The 14931-nt window shown below is 36.0% G+C and overlaps 1 protein-coding gene across 2 annotated transcripts in view; it reads left to right on the forward strand.

The window, feature by feature from the left end:
* The first annotated feature begins 3143 nt into the window (after nt 1–3143).
* LOC148849959 (exosome complex component RRP45A-like) overlaps nt 3144–14931 on the forward strand; it is a 28661-nt gene continuing 16873 nt past the window's right edge. The window contains exons 1-5 of one of the 2 annotated variants that reach the window (XM_088943440.1): nt 3144–3863; nt 5816–5955; nt 7444–7653; nt 9439–9534; nt 9613–9727. In XM_088943440.1, coding sequence (XP_088799566.1) covers nt 5819–5955; nt 7444–7653; nt 9439–9534; nt 9613–9727 — 558 coding nt within the window. In that variant the 5' untranslated portion in view covers nt 3144–3863; nt 5816–5818. Of the gene's footprint in view, nt 3864–5815; nt 5960–7443; nt 7654–9438; nt 9535–9612; nt 9728–14931 lie in introns of both variants that reach the window. The other variant, XM_088943439.1, reaches the window with a different exon arrangement.

Here is a 14931-nt window from a genome sequence, read left to right on the forward strand (position 1 = left end):
GAGGATTCTTTTTCAATCTCTTTTCAAGCAATTGTCGATCATGGGCTATTTCTTTATAGTAGTTTGCCACATAATTTAGACTACCTAAAAATCTCTAGAACTAAGTTTTATCTCTTGTTTCGTTAGGGAATTTGTCAGCAAAATATATTACTCTTTGGATATGTGCTATTGTTCCTTTGGATATTTGGAACCCTAGAAATATAATTTCTGTTTGAAAAAGTTTCATTTTCTTAGCAGATGCTGCTAATTCTATACCCAGTTCAGGGCCTTCGGACTAGGTTCAGGCGAACCTATATCGGAAAGTTGGAATAATGTTGGTCAGAAACTATAGAACTTAGTTTGGGATGCACTGCTACTAAAATAATAGGAAATTGAAAAAGTTTCATTTCCTAGCGTTTATAGTATTGCTACTAAAATTATAGAACAAGGAATATGTTGGTTAGAAACTATAAAACTTAGTTAGGGACATATTGCTACTAAAATAATAGGAAATTGAAAAAGTTCATTTCCTGGCGTTTATAGGAAATTCAATAGGACGTAACTAAGTCTAACAAGTGAACTTAGTTGGCGTTGGTAAGCAACTTGCTTGAACTTTGAATCCTATACCGAGTTCGGTGCCTTCATACTAGGTTCAGGCGAGATCGGATTTACTCCTCACTTAAGCGCGTCTCACACCAACCTTATAGCGCATCGCAGCCGTGCATCGATAACATTTTTCGTACTTGATGTTATCTATATATACTTATGACAAAATGGGTTTTTCTCAATGAAATCTACTCGTGCGAATAGATTGACTGTTTCACGTGCAAGCAGCTTGTGCGTGCGTGTAGATGTGAAGAGATGCCACAATAAGCTGCTTGAGCTCCATGATGGGCGCAAAGTTACCGAAATCATCGATGACTAAACCAGTTTTTGCTTCCACGGGATAGAACGACACAAGAGCCTTGCTCAGAGCTTCCTTGAGCACTTTCCAATCGACGAAATTGGCCGAAGCCGAACCGCTAGAGTTCCACCAGGTCCACTTTAGAGTTTCACAGGCTTTGTTGCGGCGTCTCCTTTGTCGGGTGCACCATAGTTGACTCCTTCATGCTGATAATCATCTTCTTCAGCGTCGTTTGTCAGTCACCTCACCTGAAAGTACCCATCACCGAGCCACAGTGTTTTAGCGTCACCCGTGTTAGCCCACTGGCTATTATGTGTTGTATGGACCCACAACTGAAAATCTCTCATATTACTATTATAGAGATTTCACTTTAACCCAATTGAGATCTGAGAAGGTTTTTCATGATTTTTCGGTATTATAATTTCCAGGAATGGAGTGATAAAGAAGACAAAGAGGGAGAAAACAAATCTGAGAAGAAGAAGAAAGGGTGCGTAGAATACGTGCGACGAAAGACAGAGAGAATCGCCTGATGGGTAAATTGGAAGAGACTTAGACCGTGAGAGAGAGAGAGGAGAGGGAATCTTTGGTTTGGGGATTGGTGAGAGCTTCCTATTTAAGAAAGGGACTATATACTTGGTCTTTACGTCTAGGATTTTCCTTGCATATTTATTTTAATATTTTATTCTTCAACTATCCATGGGGGTACACAATGGGGATAGTCCATGTCCCAAATTACCACCCAACGTAGGTTTAGGCGGATTCAATTGTTTCCACTCCAACTAGCCGGAGACCCTACCAACCTATTAATTGTCACCTTGCAATATATATGCAATACAAGTAATATATAATTTATAATTATATCATATATGTAATATATATTGTTTTATATTTAAATCATATTTTTAGTTTAAAAAATATATATATATATATATATATTTAAGTTAAAAATTTGAAAATTTAGGCTGAAAGTTGTTTTTTTTTTTTAATGAAAAATAGTGGGACAAGGCACATTAGGACACATTGATATAAAAAAGTTGCCAATAAAAGAGATCACCACATTCGGACAACCAAACACAAAATTATGGCATATGTGAGCTTGCATATACAGACCGATTATTGGGTCGAATGGTCCAACCATTCAAACCAAATGGGTGACCCATTCTAACAACAAAGAACAAATAAAAAATAAAAAAAACCGCTAAAACCATTGGACGGCTCAACCACCTAGGTCAGCGGTTTGTTGACCAAATCAATGGTTTTTGGTGAAATAACAGTTTTGGGGTAAAACGAAACCGGTCACTCGATCGGTTCCCAGTTTTTCGCTCCAACCATCCGATTTGATTCAGTTTTGAAAACCATGGACCCAATCACCAGTTGGGCGGTTTTGGTCGAATTAACGTTTTCTTGAACAAATTATGAGTTTTAAGAAATAATGGCAAGATGATGGTTTGAATAGTTTGGCCATCAATGATGGGTTTAAAATAACTTTTGTAGGAAATAAAAAAAATAAAAAACGAAATAAAAATAAAAATAAGGAAATTTTTTCGATTAATATCATGTTTTTTGTGTCTAGTGTCACTTTGGTCCCTGAACTTTAAAATGCAACAATTCAATACCCGAACGTTCAAAATATGACAATTCAGTATCAGTCATTAATCATCAGTTAACCTGACGTTAAGTGATATTTGAAAATGACTCAAATGCCCTTCAGTTGTTATTTAATTTTCTTTACCAACCATCTAAATGTTGACAAAAAAAAGGTCCAAAATTCTTACTTATTCCATTCAAGAAAGTTGGGGTTATGTTCGAGTGGGCATTCTGATGATCCCAACTTTTTTGAATAGAAGAGGCAATGATTTATGATTACTATTTTTTTTTCAATGTTTGGATAGTTGATAAAGAAAATTAGATGACTCTCGAAGGGTATTTGTGTCTTTTTAAAATGTCACTTAACGACTAATTAACAGCTAATTAACGATAGGTACTAAAATGTCATGTTTTGAAAGTTCGAATACTGAATTATTTGCATTTTAAAATTCGTAGAAAAAAATGACACTAGACCCAAAGTGGAGGACAATAATCGGGAATTCTAAGTTTATAAATAAAAGTCATAAAATATTAAAATTATAGCAATTCTTTGTATACATGGAGAGGCATACTGAACTAGTGGGTGGGTCAGCTAAAACCCGAACACAACTCGGTTTAAGGAATCAAAACCACCCTAAAGCTAATTATTCATGCACCCGACTATATCCCAACCAAGAATTACCGAATTAGAAACAAGTTATAATAGCTTAGTTGCAGCAAAAAAAAGTTAGAATAGCTTAGAAACAAGAACCGATAAATCATGGAAAGCTGAATTTGGGTAGGGTCGAGTTGACGAATGTGCTAGGGTCGATTTTTATAAACATTGCTTAATCTCGGACTTTTTATAAACCTGAACCCTAATTGCCAAAACACTCTCTTTTAATTTCTCTTATTAAAATCTCTCATCGCCGTTCTGGCTCTCAGTCTCTCACTTGTGGGAGTGCCAGCAGCAGTTCAACTCCCCAACGCCTATTTGCTTCGAAGGGGAATTGGTTCAGTTCAACTTCCCAACGATTTTGGTTCATCTGGAAGCCGAAATCAGAATCAATCGAAACTTTTTGCTTCTGATAAAAAGCCTCAGTCGCAGCATATGAAGAAGAAGTGAACCAAAATTAAGCCGGCAGAGAAGAAGAGGGTAAGCCTCTCTAGCGCTTTGTTTTACTCAAGGAGGCAGGAGGCTTGATTGTTGAGAGTAGGGGTTCAAACCGCAAAGTTGTCATATTTATTCATCTGTCCGGTTGCCGCCTTGGAATTGGAGGTCGTAGAACCGTAGAAGCCATCACCTGTTGTCTGGTCATTGTTCAAAGTTCAAACTTCCATCGCCGGTAGAAGTCGTCATCTACACTTCTGTCGCATTCAGCCGATTTTCATAGTAGCATATTCATTACTCAAAGTGAGTTTCTACCTTCTTTGTAGCTCATCATTTAAAATTTCCGTCGCCCTTTCTTTCATAGCCTTTTTCTGCGAAGAAAACTGGGGCTCTGCACTTCGTTCTAGCAATCCTAATATCTCATAACATTATTGCATTACCTACAGGAAGTTAAATCAAAGTCAGTAGTGAGTAATTTAGTACTTAAAGCCAATGCTTCACTTGAAAAATGAAAAATTGTTTCATGTTATTGATTTTATTAATCGAGTGTTTCGTATTTATTCATCTTATGATTTACATTCCGGTAATGCAAAATGGCTTAGAAACAGGAGGTTTTAAATTAATTAGGACTAAAATAGAATATATGACATGTAAACTTAACAACGATGTGAGTGCAAATCAGGGTACATTTAGGCTCAGTTTGGAAAGAGTACAAATACAAATATGTACAGTACAAATTGATACAAAATAATACAAAATACAAGGTTTTGCACTCTACATATTTGTATTTGTACTCATTCCAAACTGAGCCTTAGGATTGAAGACCAACACAAAACCTAATATGACTTTTTTCGATACATTGGTTCGATAATTCATAACAAGGAAGAGATTGAGGAGGATGTTGTCCATAGAATTAGAGCTGGATGGACAGAATGGAGAGGCACATCTAGAGTTTTATGAAACGAGTGTGGGAGAAATGTGTATGATGAGATGGATGAGTGAAAAAAACTAAAAAGGATAGGATCATAAATGAAGTCATTTGTAGACACTTAGGAGCGGCTCCAATAGGTGATAAAATGAGAAAAAGTAGACTAAGATGGTTTTATCATGTGCATAGAATACCATCAACAACACTCGTTACAAGTTGAAGGGGCTAGAAGGTCAAGGAGTAGACCAAAAGAACATGGGTTGAAGTACTAAGAAACGATTTAAGTGCCAATAATTTAACATTGGATATGACTTTAAACAGAACAGACTGCAGAACAGGATTCATGTAGCTGACCCCATAAAGTTGGGATAAGGCTTTGATGATGCTGATGCTGATGAGTGTTTACATTTTGTTAATATTATGTATTGATTCTTTGGGTGGCTGGGGGTACTAGGCCAATCAATGTCTTTCCTCATCTAAGCTTTATCCTAGCTACATGGGGTTGTCTACATGAATTCTGTTTAGTCACTCCGTTCTATTTAGTGCCATATCCATTGTTAAATTATGAGTGCTCCAAGCATTTCTTACTATTTCAGCCGATGTCCTTTTTTGTTTGCCCCTACCACTTCGTGCCCCTTATACTAGTAGTAGATCATTTTTTCCCCTATCACTTCTTTTTAAACAGGTGGTGCTGTAGATGGTCTTCTATTCACACAACCTAACCATTTTAGTCTACTTTCTCTCATCTTATCACCCATTGGAGCTACTCCTAAGTTCCTTCGGATGACTTCATTTATGATCCCATTGTTTCTAGTTTTCCCACTCATCCATCTCATCATAGCATTTTTGCTACACTCATTTTTGGACATGTAAATGCCATTCTTTTTTTAACAGAATTAATAAAATTGAAGTCATTCATAAAAAAATATTAATTGATTCTTAAACTTCTAGGGTCATTTTCTTTTTAAGATTTTAAGATATCTCAAAGTAACAATGTCTCACATCATATTTTAAGACATTAGCTGTGATTATGCCATTTTGGTTGTTTGGATCATTAGTTGAGTCAGTTTTGAGGAAAGTATCTAAAAAAAGGAGTCGTTTTCCCTCCATCTTTAAGTTGGTTGGTAAGTGAGTACTGAGTAGGTTGTGTGTGAAGATGGGTGTCAAAAAACCCAGTTCAGTGGCACCAGTACTTATCCATTGACTATGTGAGCTAAGCAGCAAGCATAATGTACCAGCCATGTTTTTTTTAATTGCCTTCTAAATTGTTTTAATTATTGTAGTAACTAACTTTTTATTTTTTATTTTTGGGTTTATTGATCTATAGGAAATGGAACAAAGATTGGCAAACACTTGGCGGATGACAGTTAATGAAAAGAAGTTTATTGAGACAGCGTTACTTTCGGACCTCAGGGTTGATGGTCGTCGTCCTTTCGATTATCGTCGGTTGACTGTTAAGTTTGGGAGGCACGTATGGTTTCTAAGAACAAAATTATTCTTTTGTTAAACATGCAAATGTGTTCAACATGGTTCTTTTTTTTTCCATCATATGATTCCGAATTATAGAACTGTTATTTTGTTAATTATCTTATTGACATAATTATACAACGGGAAAATCTCAGGCTGACAAACTTGAGAATATGGGTTTGAGTTTGAGAGTGGCCATTTTGTGCAAGTAAAATGCCATAAGTGACGTCTGTATCCAGTCTACCCATCCAAATACTAGGGCTGCAACCTGGGCTGGGTTAGCTTGAACCTAAAAAAGTTGGGTTGTGTTGAAGGTTGGGTTCGCGTTCAGGTTGAAAAGTATGAACCTGACTTTGCTGATAAAAAAAATATGTACCTGACTTTATCTTTCTCAAGAAAAAAAGGGGTATGAACCCAAACTTCAAATTGTGTTAGGGGTTGTGGCCTTGACAAAACCGAGCCCGGTTTAACTTCATATTTATATGTATGAATATTATATAAGCATCTATTTATGTAAGTACTTATGTGTATATGTATGTATGCATGTGTGTGTATATATATATATATATATGTAACTATGCGTCCATAGTTGTATATTTTAGTTATGTATTTTTTCACTGTAATTGTTTATGTATTTATGTATGTGTATCAAACTATCAATTTGTGTATGCATGTTATATTGTTATGTTTAAAGGCCAAACCTGTGATTCATTTTGTAGAGAAGAATTCCAATTGACTGGATTGGGAAACCAATATCCTATTTCTCCTCTATATGGATTTTTTTTGATGGCTATCAAAATTTATTGATTAAGAAAAGAATAAAGTTATGTACAGGTGTCGGACCACCCTATGCTTGAGATGTTCTAATTCACTTCATGACATATCATTTTCTTTTGATGTCATGAACCTTACCCCACTCCCCAAAATTAACTTTCTCCTCCTTATGAATTAGGAATCCATTGTCCTATTTCTTCTCTTTATGTATACCACATGTATAGGCATTACATCCATGCATGAAGATGAGTAAGATGTACTTGCACACCCAATGACCTGAAGTGTTCCAGGTGGACACAATTTTTTAAAAGCGATGAAAAGTGTCCGGGTTGTTATTAGTTTTTTTTTTGTTTCTTACATATTTACCCCTTGTTATTCAGGAATAAGGATTGATTTGATCTGCAGACTGAATGGAAACAAATGGAAACTATGTATGCTCTTGAAATTTGGATGGAGACCATGCTGCAAACCAGAGCATTGATTACCATTATTTCAGCTGATATCATATACTTGAATTTTGTTTTCCATCTTGTGGTTTTTCTGTTTCTATAGTCATGTCTTCTTTTGATGTCTATTGGAGTTCTTTGGTTGCTTTCTCATCAACTGCTTCATGTGGTGCTTTTGGCTCAATTTAGGTCCAAACACTTTGTCAATGATTTGCAGTGCCTGCATAGCAACTTATTTCTCTTTTTCCAATTTTTATTTGACATGCAGAGAGGATGGATCTTCAGAAGTGCAGCTAGGACAGACTCATGTTATGGGATTTGTCACTTCTCAACTAGTACAACCATATCGAGACAGGCCAAATGAAGGAACCCTTTCTATATATACTGAGTTTTCACCAATGGCTGACCCTTCATTTGAGGTGGGGCGTCCTGGGGAGTTTGCTGTGGAACTTGGACGAATAATAGACCGAGGTTTAAGGTGAAATCTTTTTTCATCATGGCAATTAAGACCTGTCTCCTTACAGTAGTTAAGAATATTTATTTCTTCAAAGTTGTAGTAGGTTAAAAATAGCTCAAGGCCTGGCCTGATTCTCTTATGCCATAAAAAGTTTTAGTGAATTTCATATTTTATTAAAAGAAAAGAAAAGAAGAAAAGAAAAGGAAAAAAAGAAACGAGTAAGAAAAGAAAAGCATACTGGATGTATATGAGTATCGTGCCTCAAGCAAAGAAAAGGAAACACTTGTCTTTGAGGTAGTTAATTGTTGAGGTAGGTTTTGATTCCTGATCATGCCAATATAAGATGGAGTGAGCCCCTTATAAGATGGATGGCCAGCTAATGAAGAGGTTCCTTGTAAGATTGTGATTAGTTTTCCTTCTCGAGGAGGAATAAAAGAAGAATGCAAATGTGAAACCTCTTGTTTTTCTCTACCAACTCAAAAGCCCTTCAAGACATTCCTCTTGTTATCTCTCTTTAGCATTCTACTAAGAATTTCCAGAAATAGAATGGAAGTCAAAGGGAATACTAAGCTATCCTGTCTAAGACTTCAGGAGAGAATTGTATGGATATCACACAACCCATCATCCATAGCATCCAACACCTTTTTTCTTTCAAAACCCATCTTAACACGCGCCAATTTACAAAAAGACCTACCTTTTTTTTCTGAAAAAGCAAGATATATTCCATTAGTGTATGCAAAATTGTAGCCATACAGGGGTACCCATTTACAAAAAATACAGCGAGTCTATCTATCAAAAAAAAAAAACAGCGAGTGTCAGACAAATCCTCAATCTGTCAAGCCCAAATCAATTCTGATGATAAAAGAACTGGGGTGTTATCCCCCTAGAATGACCCCTAACCGACGACCTAGACAACCCACTTCATATGATTATAAACATTTTTTCAACTTCAGTTTACACAAAAAAACTCTCTTTGAAGACTCGATATCATCCGCTGCCTCATTGGCATTCAGAATTTTATCTAAAACTTATTGCTTTTGTCAAAAAAAAAAGTATTGCTCCTTCACAAATGTACATTAGGGCAATACTTGTCAAGGCATTTAGGTGATAATGAAATGTCTAGTTGCTTAGGTGTTAGAATTTTATAAGGATAAATTAAATTCCAGGTTAGTTTTTACATGCCAGTCAGCATGCATATAGATGAAAAAACAGTAATTCTCTTTACTAATAACATTAATTTTGCTCTTTTATATAAAAGACAATAGCATTTTAAATGTATTTATTTGTAATATTTGAAACACAATATTATATAGCATATAAGTATTTAATAGAGCAATTGCATGCCAAAAAATTATTTGCTATAAACAAACATATTCTTTTTAAGGCTATCCTAGATTCCTAGTACATAAAAAAGTTGGACAAAATGCAGCAATTACTTATAACTAATAATCTTGTTCTAGTGGAAATATTAGTTATTAGAGGGTCTTATTTTTTTGATTGGAAACGGTAATTACAGGGTCTAATTTAGAATTTGTTTTTTATCATATAATATTTTGTTGAGATCATGGTTATTTTGCTCTCTCTCTCTCTCTCTCTCTCTGTATGTCTGTGGGTGGGAGATGGGGGTTGAACTTGAAACTTTGGTCATTGTTCTTCATTCTTTTATAGTATACCTTGTCTTTTCATGCTTTATGCAGAATTCAGTTATCTAAAAAAATACTCGTGACATCATGGTTGCTACATTTAGCAATTGCCTCAGTAATGATTCATTAGGTTCTTTCTGAAAGTTTAGATGTGGACTTGCAGGGAGAGCAGGGCAATAGATACAGAGTCACTTTGTGTGCTTGCTGGAAAGTTAGTCTGGTCCATTCGTGTTGATCTTCACATTCTTGACAATGGAGGGTAATCTGTAAATTTATCCATTAAAACTAAAAATATTTGAACACTATCACTTATAGTTTTCTTTTGTTAGTACTGCAGGAATCTGGTTGATGCTGCTAATATTGCTGCTTTGGCTGCACTACTAACATTCCGAAGGCCAGAATGTACATTAGGAGGTGAAGATGGTCAGGAAGTGATAATTCATGCACCCGAGGTTCACTTACTGTGATTTTTCCCTTTCTTTTCTTTTCTTCTTGGATTGGTGGCAAAAAGATTTTTTGGGAAGAATAAAAATGAAACCAGAAAAATATGAAAGAGAATTGGACATCCTAGAGCAAGGGTGGTCAAATGCAAGTCTTAAAGAGCTCTTTCACAAAAACAAATAGAGATGGGCCCCACTTGAATGCTTCCATCCCTACCCAATAGAGGCATAAAAGAAGAAACAGAAGAAAACTAAAGTCTGGAACAGATTTAGAGAGAATGACATTTTTAATTGGCACGAGGCCTACAGGGCTTCATTGGACACCGCCAAGGCGCCAATCTAAGTGACCTCTTGAGGACAAGAGGAACATGAGTTGGATTGAACTGGATACATCTAGATCTAAATTTGATTCATCAATGTTTGGATTTGAATAAAATCTTGTCCTTTAGATTTATACTGGATTCAAATTGAATTTGGATTGCAATTGGATATTGAATAGCATTAATAAATTAAACTAAAAATGATCAAAATATTATATTTATTAATAAAGTGATCAAAATATATTACCTTCCTTGCTCTAGTGCCTAAAAAGAAAGAGGCTAAAACTCTAAAGGACTATAGGCTCATAATTCTTGTTGGTAGCCTCTATAAAATCATTGCTAAAGTCTTGGCAGGCAGGTTGAAGACAAATATGCCTTCAGTAATCTCTCAAAATCAATGAGCTTTTGTAGAAGGGAGACAAATAGTAGACCAAATCGTAGTGCAAATGTGTGTGTGGCCGATAAAAGGAAATAGGGAGGGAGAGGTTTAACTTCTGCATTTAGAAAAAGCTTATAATATGGTGGATTGAACTTTTTTTTCTAATTCTTTTGGAAAAATTTGGATTGAGAGTGAGGTGGAGAAAATGGATTAAAGGGTGCATTAGTTCAGTACACTTCTCAGCATAGTTGTCAAGGCGACGCATAGGTGGGCGCCTAGGCGCCCTTTGAGGCTCGCCTCACCTAATCGCCAAGCAGTTCTGTACTTTCTATTATAAAATACTTTTTTATTCTTTATTTTTTGATATTACAATTATAAAATAGACATTGTTAAACTAAAATATTCATTTTGTGTGTTTATATACTAATTTCTGTTTATTATTTTTTTGTTTGTTAGGGTTTAATCAACACAAACATAGCTAAATGCTGTATTGAACGCTCAAAGACTTTTCAAAACTGAACCAATAAGTGAGGCAGCGTTTTAAAAGCGCAAGGGGCAGGTGCGCGCCTTTTTGAGGCAAGGCGCAAAAATATATAAAAAAAGCTAAAAAATAAAAAAATGTCAAAAAATTCAAAAAAACCAAAAAATTCAAAAATTCAAAAAAATATTAAACATATTATTAATAAAAAATATAAACTTAAATTTTAAAATAAATGTTTTAAAAAACCTATTATCTAAAATTAAAACACATAAACATAAGATGTAAAGCATATTCAAATGAGAATTTAAAAATAAAATCAAACATATAAAACATTTTCAAGCATGTAAAACCTCTAATCTCTTTTTTCACTCAATTGCATTACTTCAAGTAGCTAATGTAATCTAAAACATATTACATTCCTGATTCTACGAGCCGCCTTAAATTCTTAGTTCTCACAAAAAATCCGAGAACACTCCCAATTTGGTAATGTTGTTCATTCATTCATCCTAATAAAATGTATTCTTAAAAAAACAATTAAAACTATAAAATCATTATTTTTTGTGTAAAAACTAAGACTTTAAGACCTAATGTGGACTTGTTTGGGCTTGCCTTGAGGGGTGTGACACTGGGTCCGGGGGCTTCGCCCCCAGCCCAGCCGCTATGTTCAAAAAGAAAGTAAAAAAACGTCAAATTTTCAAAAGGTGTCTCGTAGAGTCAGGAATGTATTATGTTTTACATTACATTGGCTACTTGAAGTAATGCAATTGAATGAAAAAAGGGAATAGAGGTTTTACATGCTCGAAAATGTTTTATATGTTTGATTTTATTTTTGGATTTCATTTGAATATGCTTTACATCTTATGTTCATGTATTTTAATTTTAGATAATAGTTTTTTTAAAACATTATTTTAAAATTTAAGTTTGTATTTTTTATCAATATTATGTTTAATATTTTTTGATATTTTTGAATTTTTGGCATTTTTTGAAAATTTTGACATTTTTTAGCATTTTTTTGTATTTTTTGCGCCTTGCTTTGAAAAGGCGCGCGCCTTAGGCGCAAATTGACCCCTGTGCCTTTTTTTTTGATCAATAACACTTTCCTTAACTTATCAAAAGAAGATTTACAATAGGAAGACAAACACACTTATCTTCCAAGAGCAACAAAGAACCTCAAGAAAAGAAAAAAAATAAAGAAAACACACTATAGTTACAACTTAGTCCAAAAAAATGAATCCCTTTCTACCCCTTGTTTAGCTAAACCGTCCGGTAGGGAATTAGCCGATCTTTTAATCCAAAGTATCCTAACTTCCATCTCCCGCACCAGTCGCTTGAATTTCCTCCTCTCATTATTGTACTTCCATAAGCCATTGTGAATCCCCTTCAATTAAGAGTTTCTTGATGTTCAACTCCTTAGCTTTCAGTACTTCTTCCATAACTGCAAAGATCTCAACTCTAAGGGAGTCACCCACTCCAATTGGGCTAGAGAACATAGTAGAAATGACCCCATTTTCATCCCTAAAAACACCCCCAATCCCCGATTGTCTCGGATTTTCCTTGCTACACCCATCAAAGTTTAGTTTCACGAATCCACTAGGTGGAGGGGTCCAAACCACACTCATTACTGACTTAGTCTGTGTGCAATTTGCAATTTCACCCCACTTCCTCAACATGTCATCCACAGTGTAATCTGTGAAGAACTCCAAAGATTTCAGCCGCTGTACCGCCCTAATATGAATGATAGCCCTCAAATCTGCTGCTCCTCTCTGAGCTTCTGAGAATATCCCGGAGTTTCTTTCTTCCCAAAGTGTCCAACATACTGCAGCCCTTAGTCCTCTCCACATTGTCCTTCCTCTTTTTATCTGCCACTTGAAAAGAGAAGGGGAAAAAAGGCATTGCAAGTCTGATGGGGTATTCCAACTACATCCAAATAGGGACAAAGCCCATTCCCAAATTGACCTCGCAAAATGGGATGACACCAGTAGGTGAAAACCAGTCTCCCCATCCGCTTTACAAAGAACACACCATTGAGGTGACAAATAAGTATTGGGTCTCTTCTTTTGGAGTAGATCACTAGTTTTGCTTCTTTCTTGATAGGCTTCCCAACAAAAACTACCAACCCTAGGAGGTATTGCTCTGCACCAAATCTCATTAACAGGAAAAGGAGGGAAGGTAGGACTGGTGGACTGACTTAAGACTTTGAAGAAAGAAGCACAAGAAAAAATGCCGTTGGGAGAAGGTGTCCAAATTCTAGAATCCGCCCTAGTGGGGTTTAAGACAACGTTATCAAGAATTGTAATAAGGCTCAAAATATTGTCAAAGTCAGAGTCCCTCAAATCCCTTCTTAGACTCAAGTTCCACCCAATCCCAGAAGTGGAAGAGGACGGGGTGGTAAAAGACGAGATTGGCTCATTTTTCAGATCAGAAAGAGCAAACAAAGAAGGAAACTGATCCTTTAGAGGGGCACTCCCCACCCAGGTTTGTTCCTAGAATTTTATGGAGTTATCGGAATTCAAATCATACCTGATATTAGGAGAGAAAACTGGTAGGTCATGAATGACTTTCCAAGGAGAATTGCTTGTGGTCCTAGCTCTGATTCTAGCGTCCCATCCATTATGCTCCAGCCCATGAATACTTGCCACTATTCTAGCCCATAACTTCTTTTTCTCCAAGGGGAATCTCCAAAACCCCTTTCCCAACAGCCATATTCTTTCTCCTAATATTCCCAAGCCCCAAACCACCACATGTCTTACTCCTACAAACTATCTCCCAACTAACTCTATGATCCCTCTTTTCCTTTCCCGGTTCCCACAGGAAATCTCTCATTAACTTCTCCAGTTTATTAGCAACCTTCACTGGGATTTTAAACACCGACAGGAAAAAGATAGGTAAATTAGCAAGCGTGGCCTTTTTTGCGCCTTGCGCTTTTAAAACACTGCTTAGGAGAGGTATGAGAGATAGTGAGTGGCTCCCTTGTTCTCTTACTTTCAAAATTGGAAAATGCCTTTTTGGATAAAAAAACACTTTAGATGGTAGAATTTGGTCTCCTCGCCTGATAGCCTCTTTTCTTGTGAAAACCTATCCCTCCTAAAGTACAAGCTTTGTGTTGGGAAATGTTCCTTGGGAAGATCAAAATTTGTGATATGCTATAGAAAAGAAGGCCAAATAAGTGCCTCTCTCCTTATGTGTCTGTCCTTTGCAGGGAAAGTGGTGAGACCCCTTCCTCATTTATTAATCTCCTACTCTTTTGTGTCTTGCATTTGTAAATGCTTATATTCTCTTTTTGGTTGCAAATGGGTTCCCCCACATGATGCTGTAGGTTTGTTCAACTCCAATTTCTTAAGGCAATGGAAAAAGAGAGGAAGACTGATGTGGAGGGCAGTAAGAGCAGTGTTGGTGTAGACTGTTTGGGAAGAAAGGAATTAGAGAATCTTTGAGGAGAAGAGTAAATCCAAGGAGGAATTGATTGAAGCCATAACAATAAGGATGCACATTGGCTAAACACTTTGGATCTTTTCCAAGAATTCTCAACAAGTGATATAATAAGGTCTTGGACTGAAGTGGCACAAGCAGTAAGACATGCAGAAAATGTAAGAACTGAGTGGAAACCTCCAACTACAAATAAGCTAAAGTTGAACTTTGATGGTAGCTTGTTGGGTAATCTAGGAAGAGTAGGAATAGGGGGAGATTTTAGAAATCACCAAGGAGTGGTAGTGACCTTGGATTTACTCTTTGAGGAGAAGAGTAAATCCCAGTAAATCCAAGGAGGAATTGATTGAAGCCATAACAATAAGGATGCACATTGGGTAAACACTTTGGATCTTTTCCAAGAATTCTCAACAAGTGATATAATAAGGTCTTGGACTGAAGTGGCACAAACAGTAAAACATGCAAAAAATGTAAGAACTGAGTGGAAACCTCCAACTACAAATAAGCTAAATTTGAACTTTGATGGTAGCTTGTTGGGTAATCTAGGAAGAGTAGGAATAGGGGGAGATTTTAGAAATCATCAAGGAGTGGTAGTGACCTTGTTTTCAGG

Source organism: Nelumbo lutea, chromosome 5, assembly GCF_056320005.1.
Source record: "Nelumbo lutea isolate HS-2025 chromosome 5, American lotus-T2T, whole genome shotgun sequence".
In the NCBI taxonomy this organism is placed as follows: Eukaryota; Viridiplantae; Streptophyta; class Magnoliopsida; order Proteales; family Nelumbonaceae; genus Nelumbo; species Nelumbo lutea.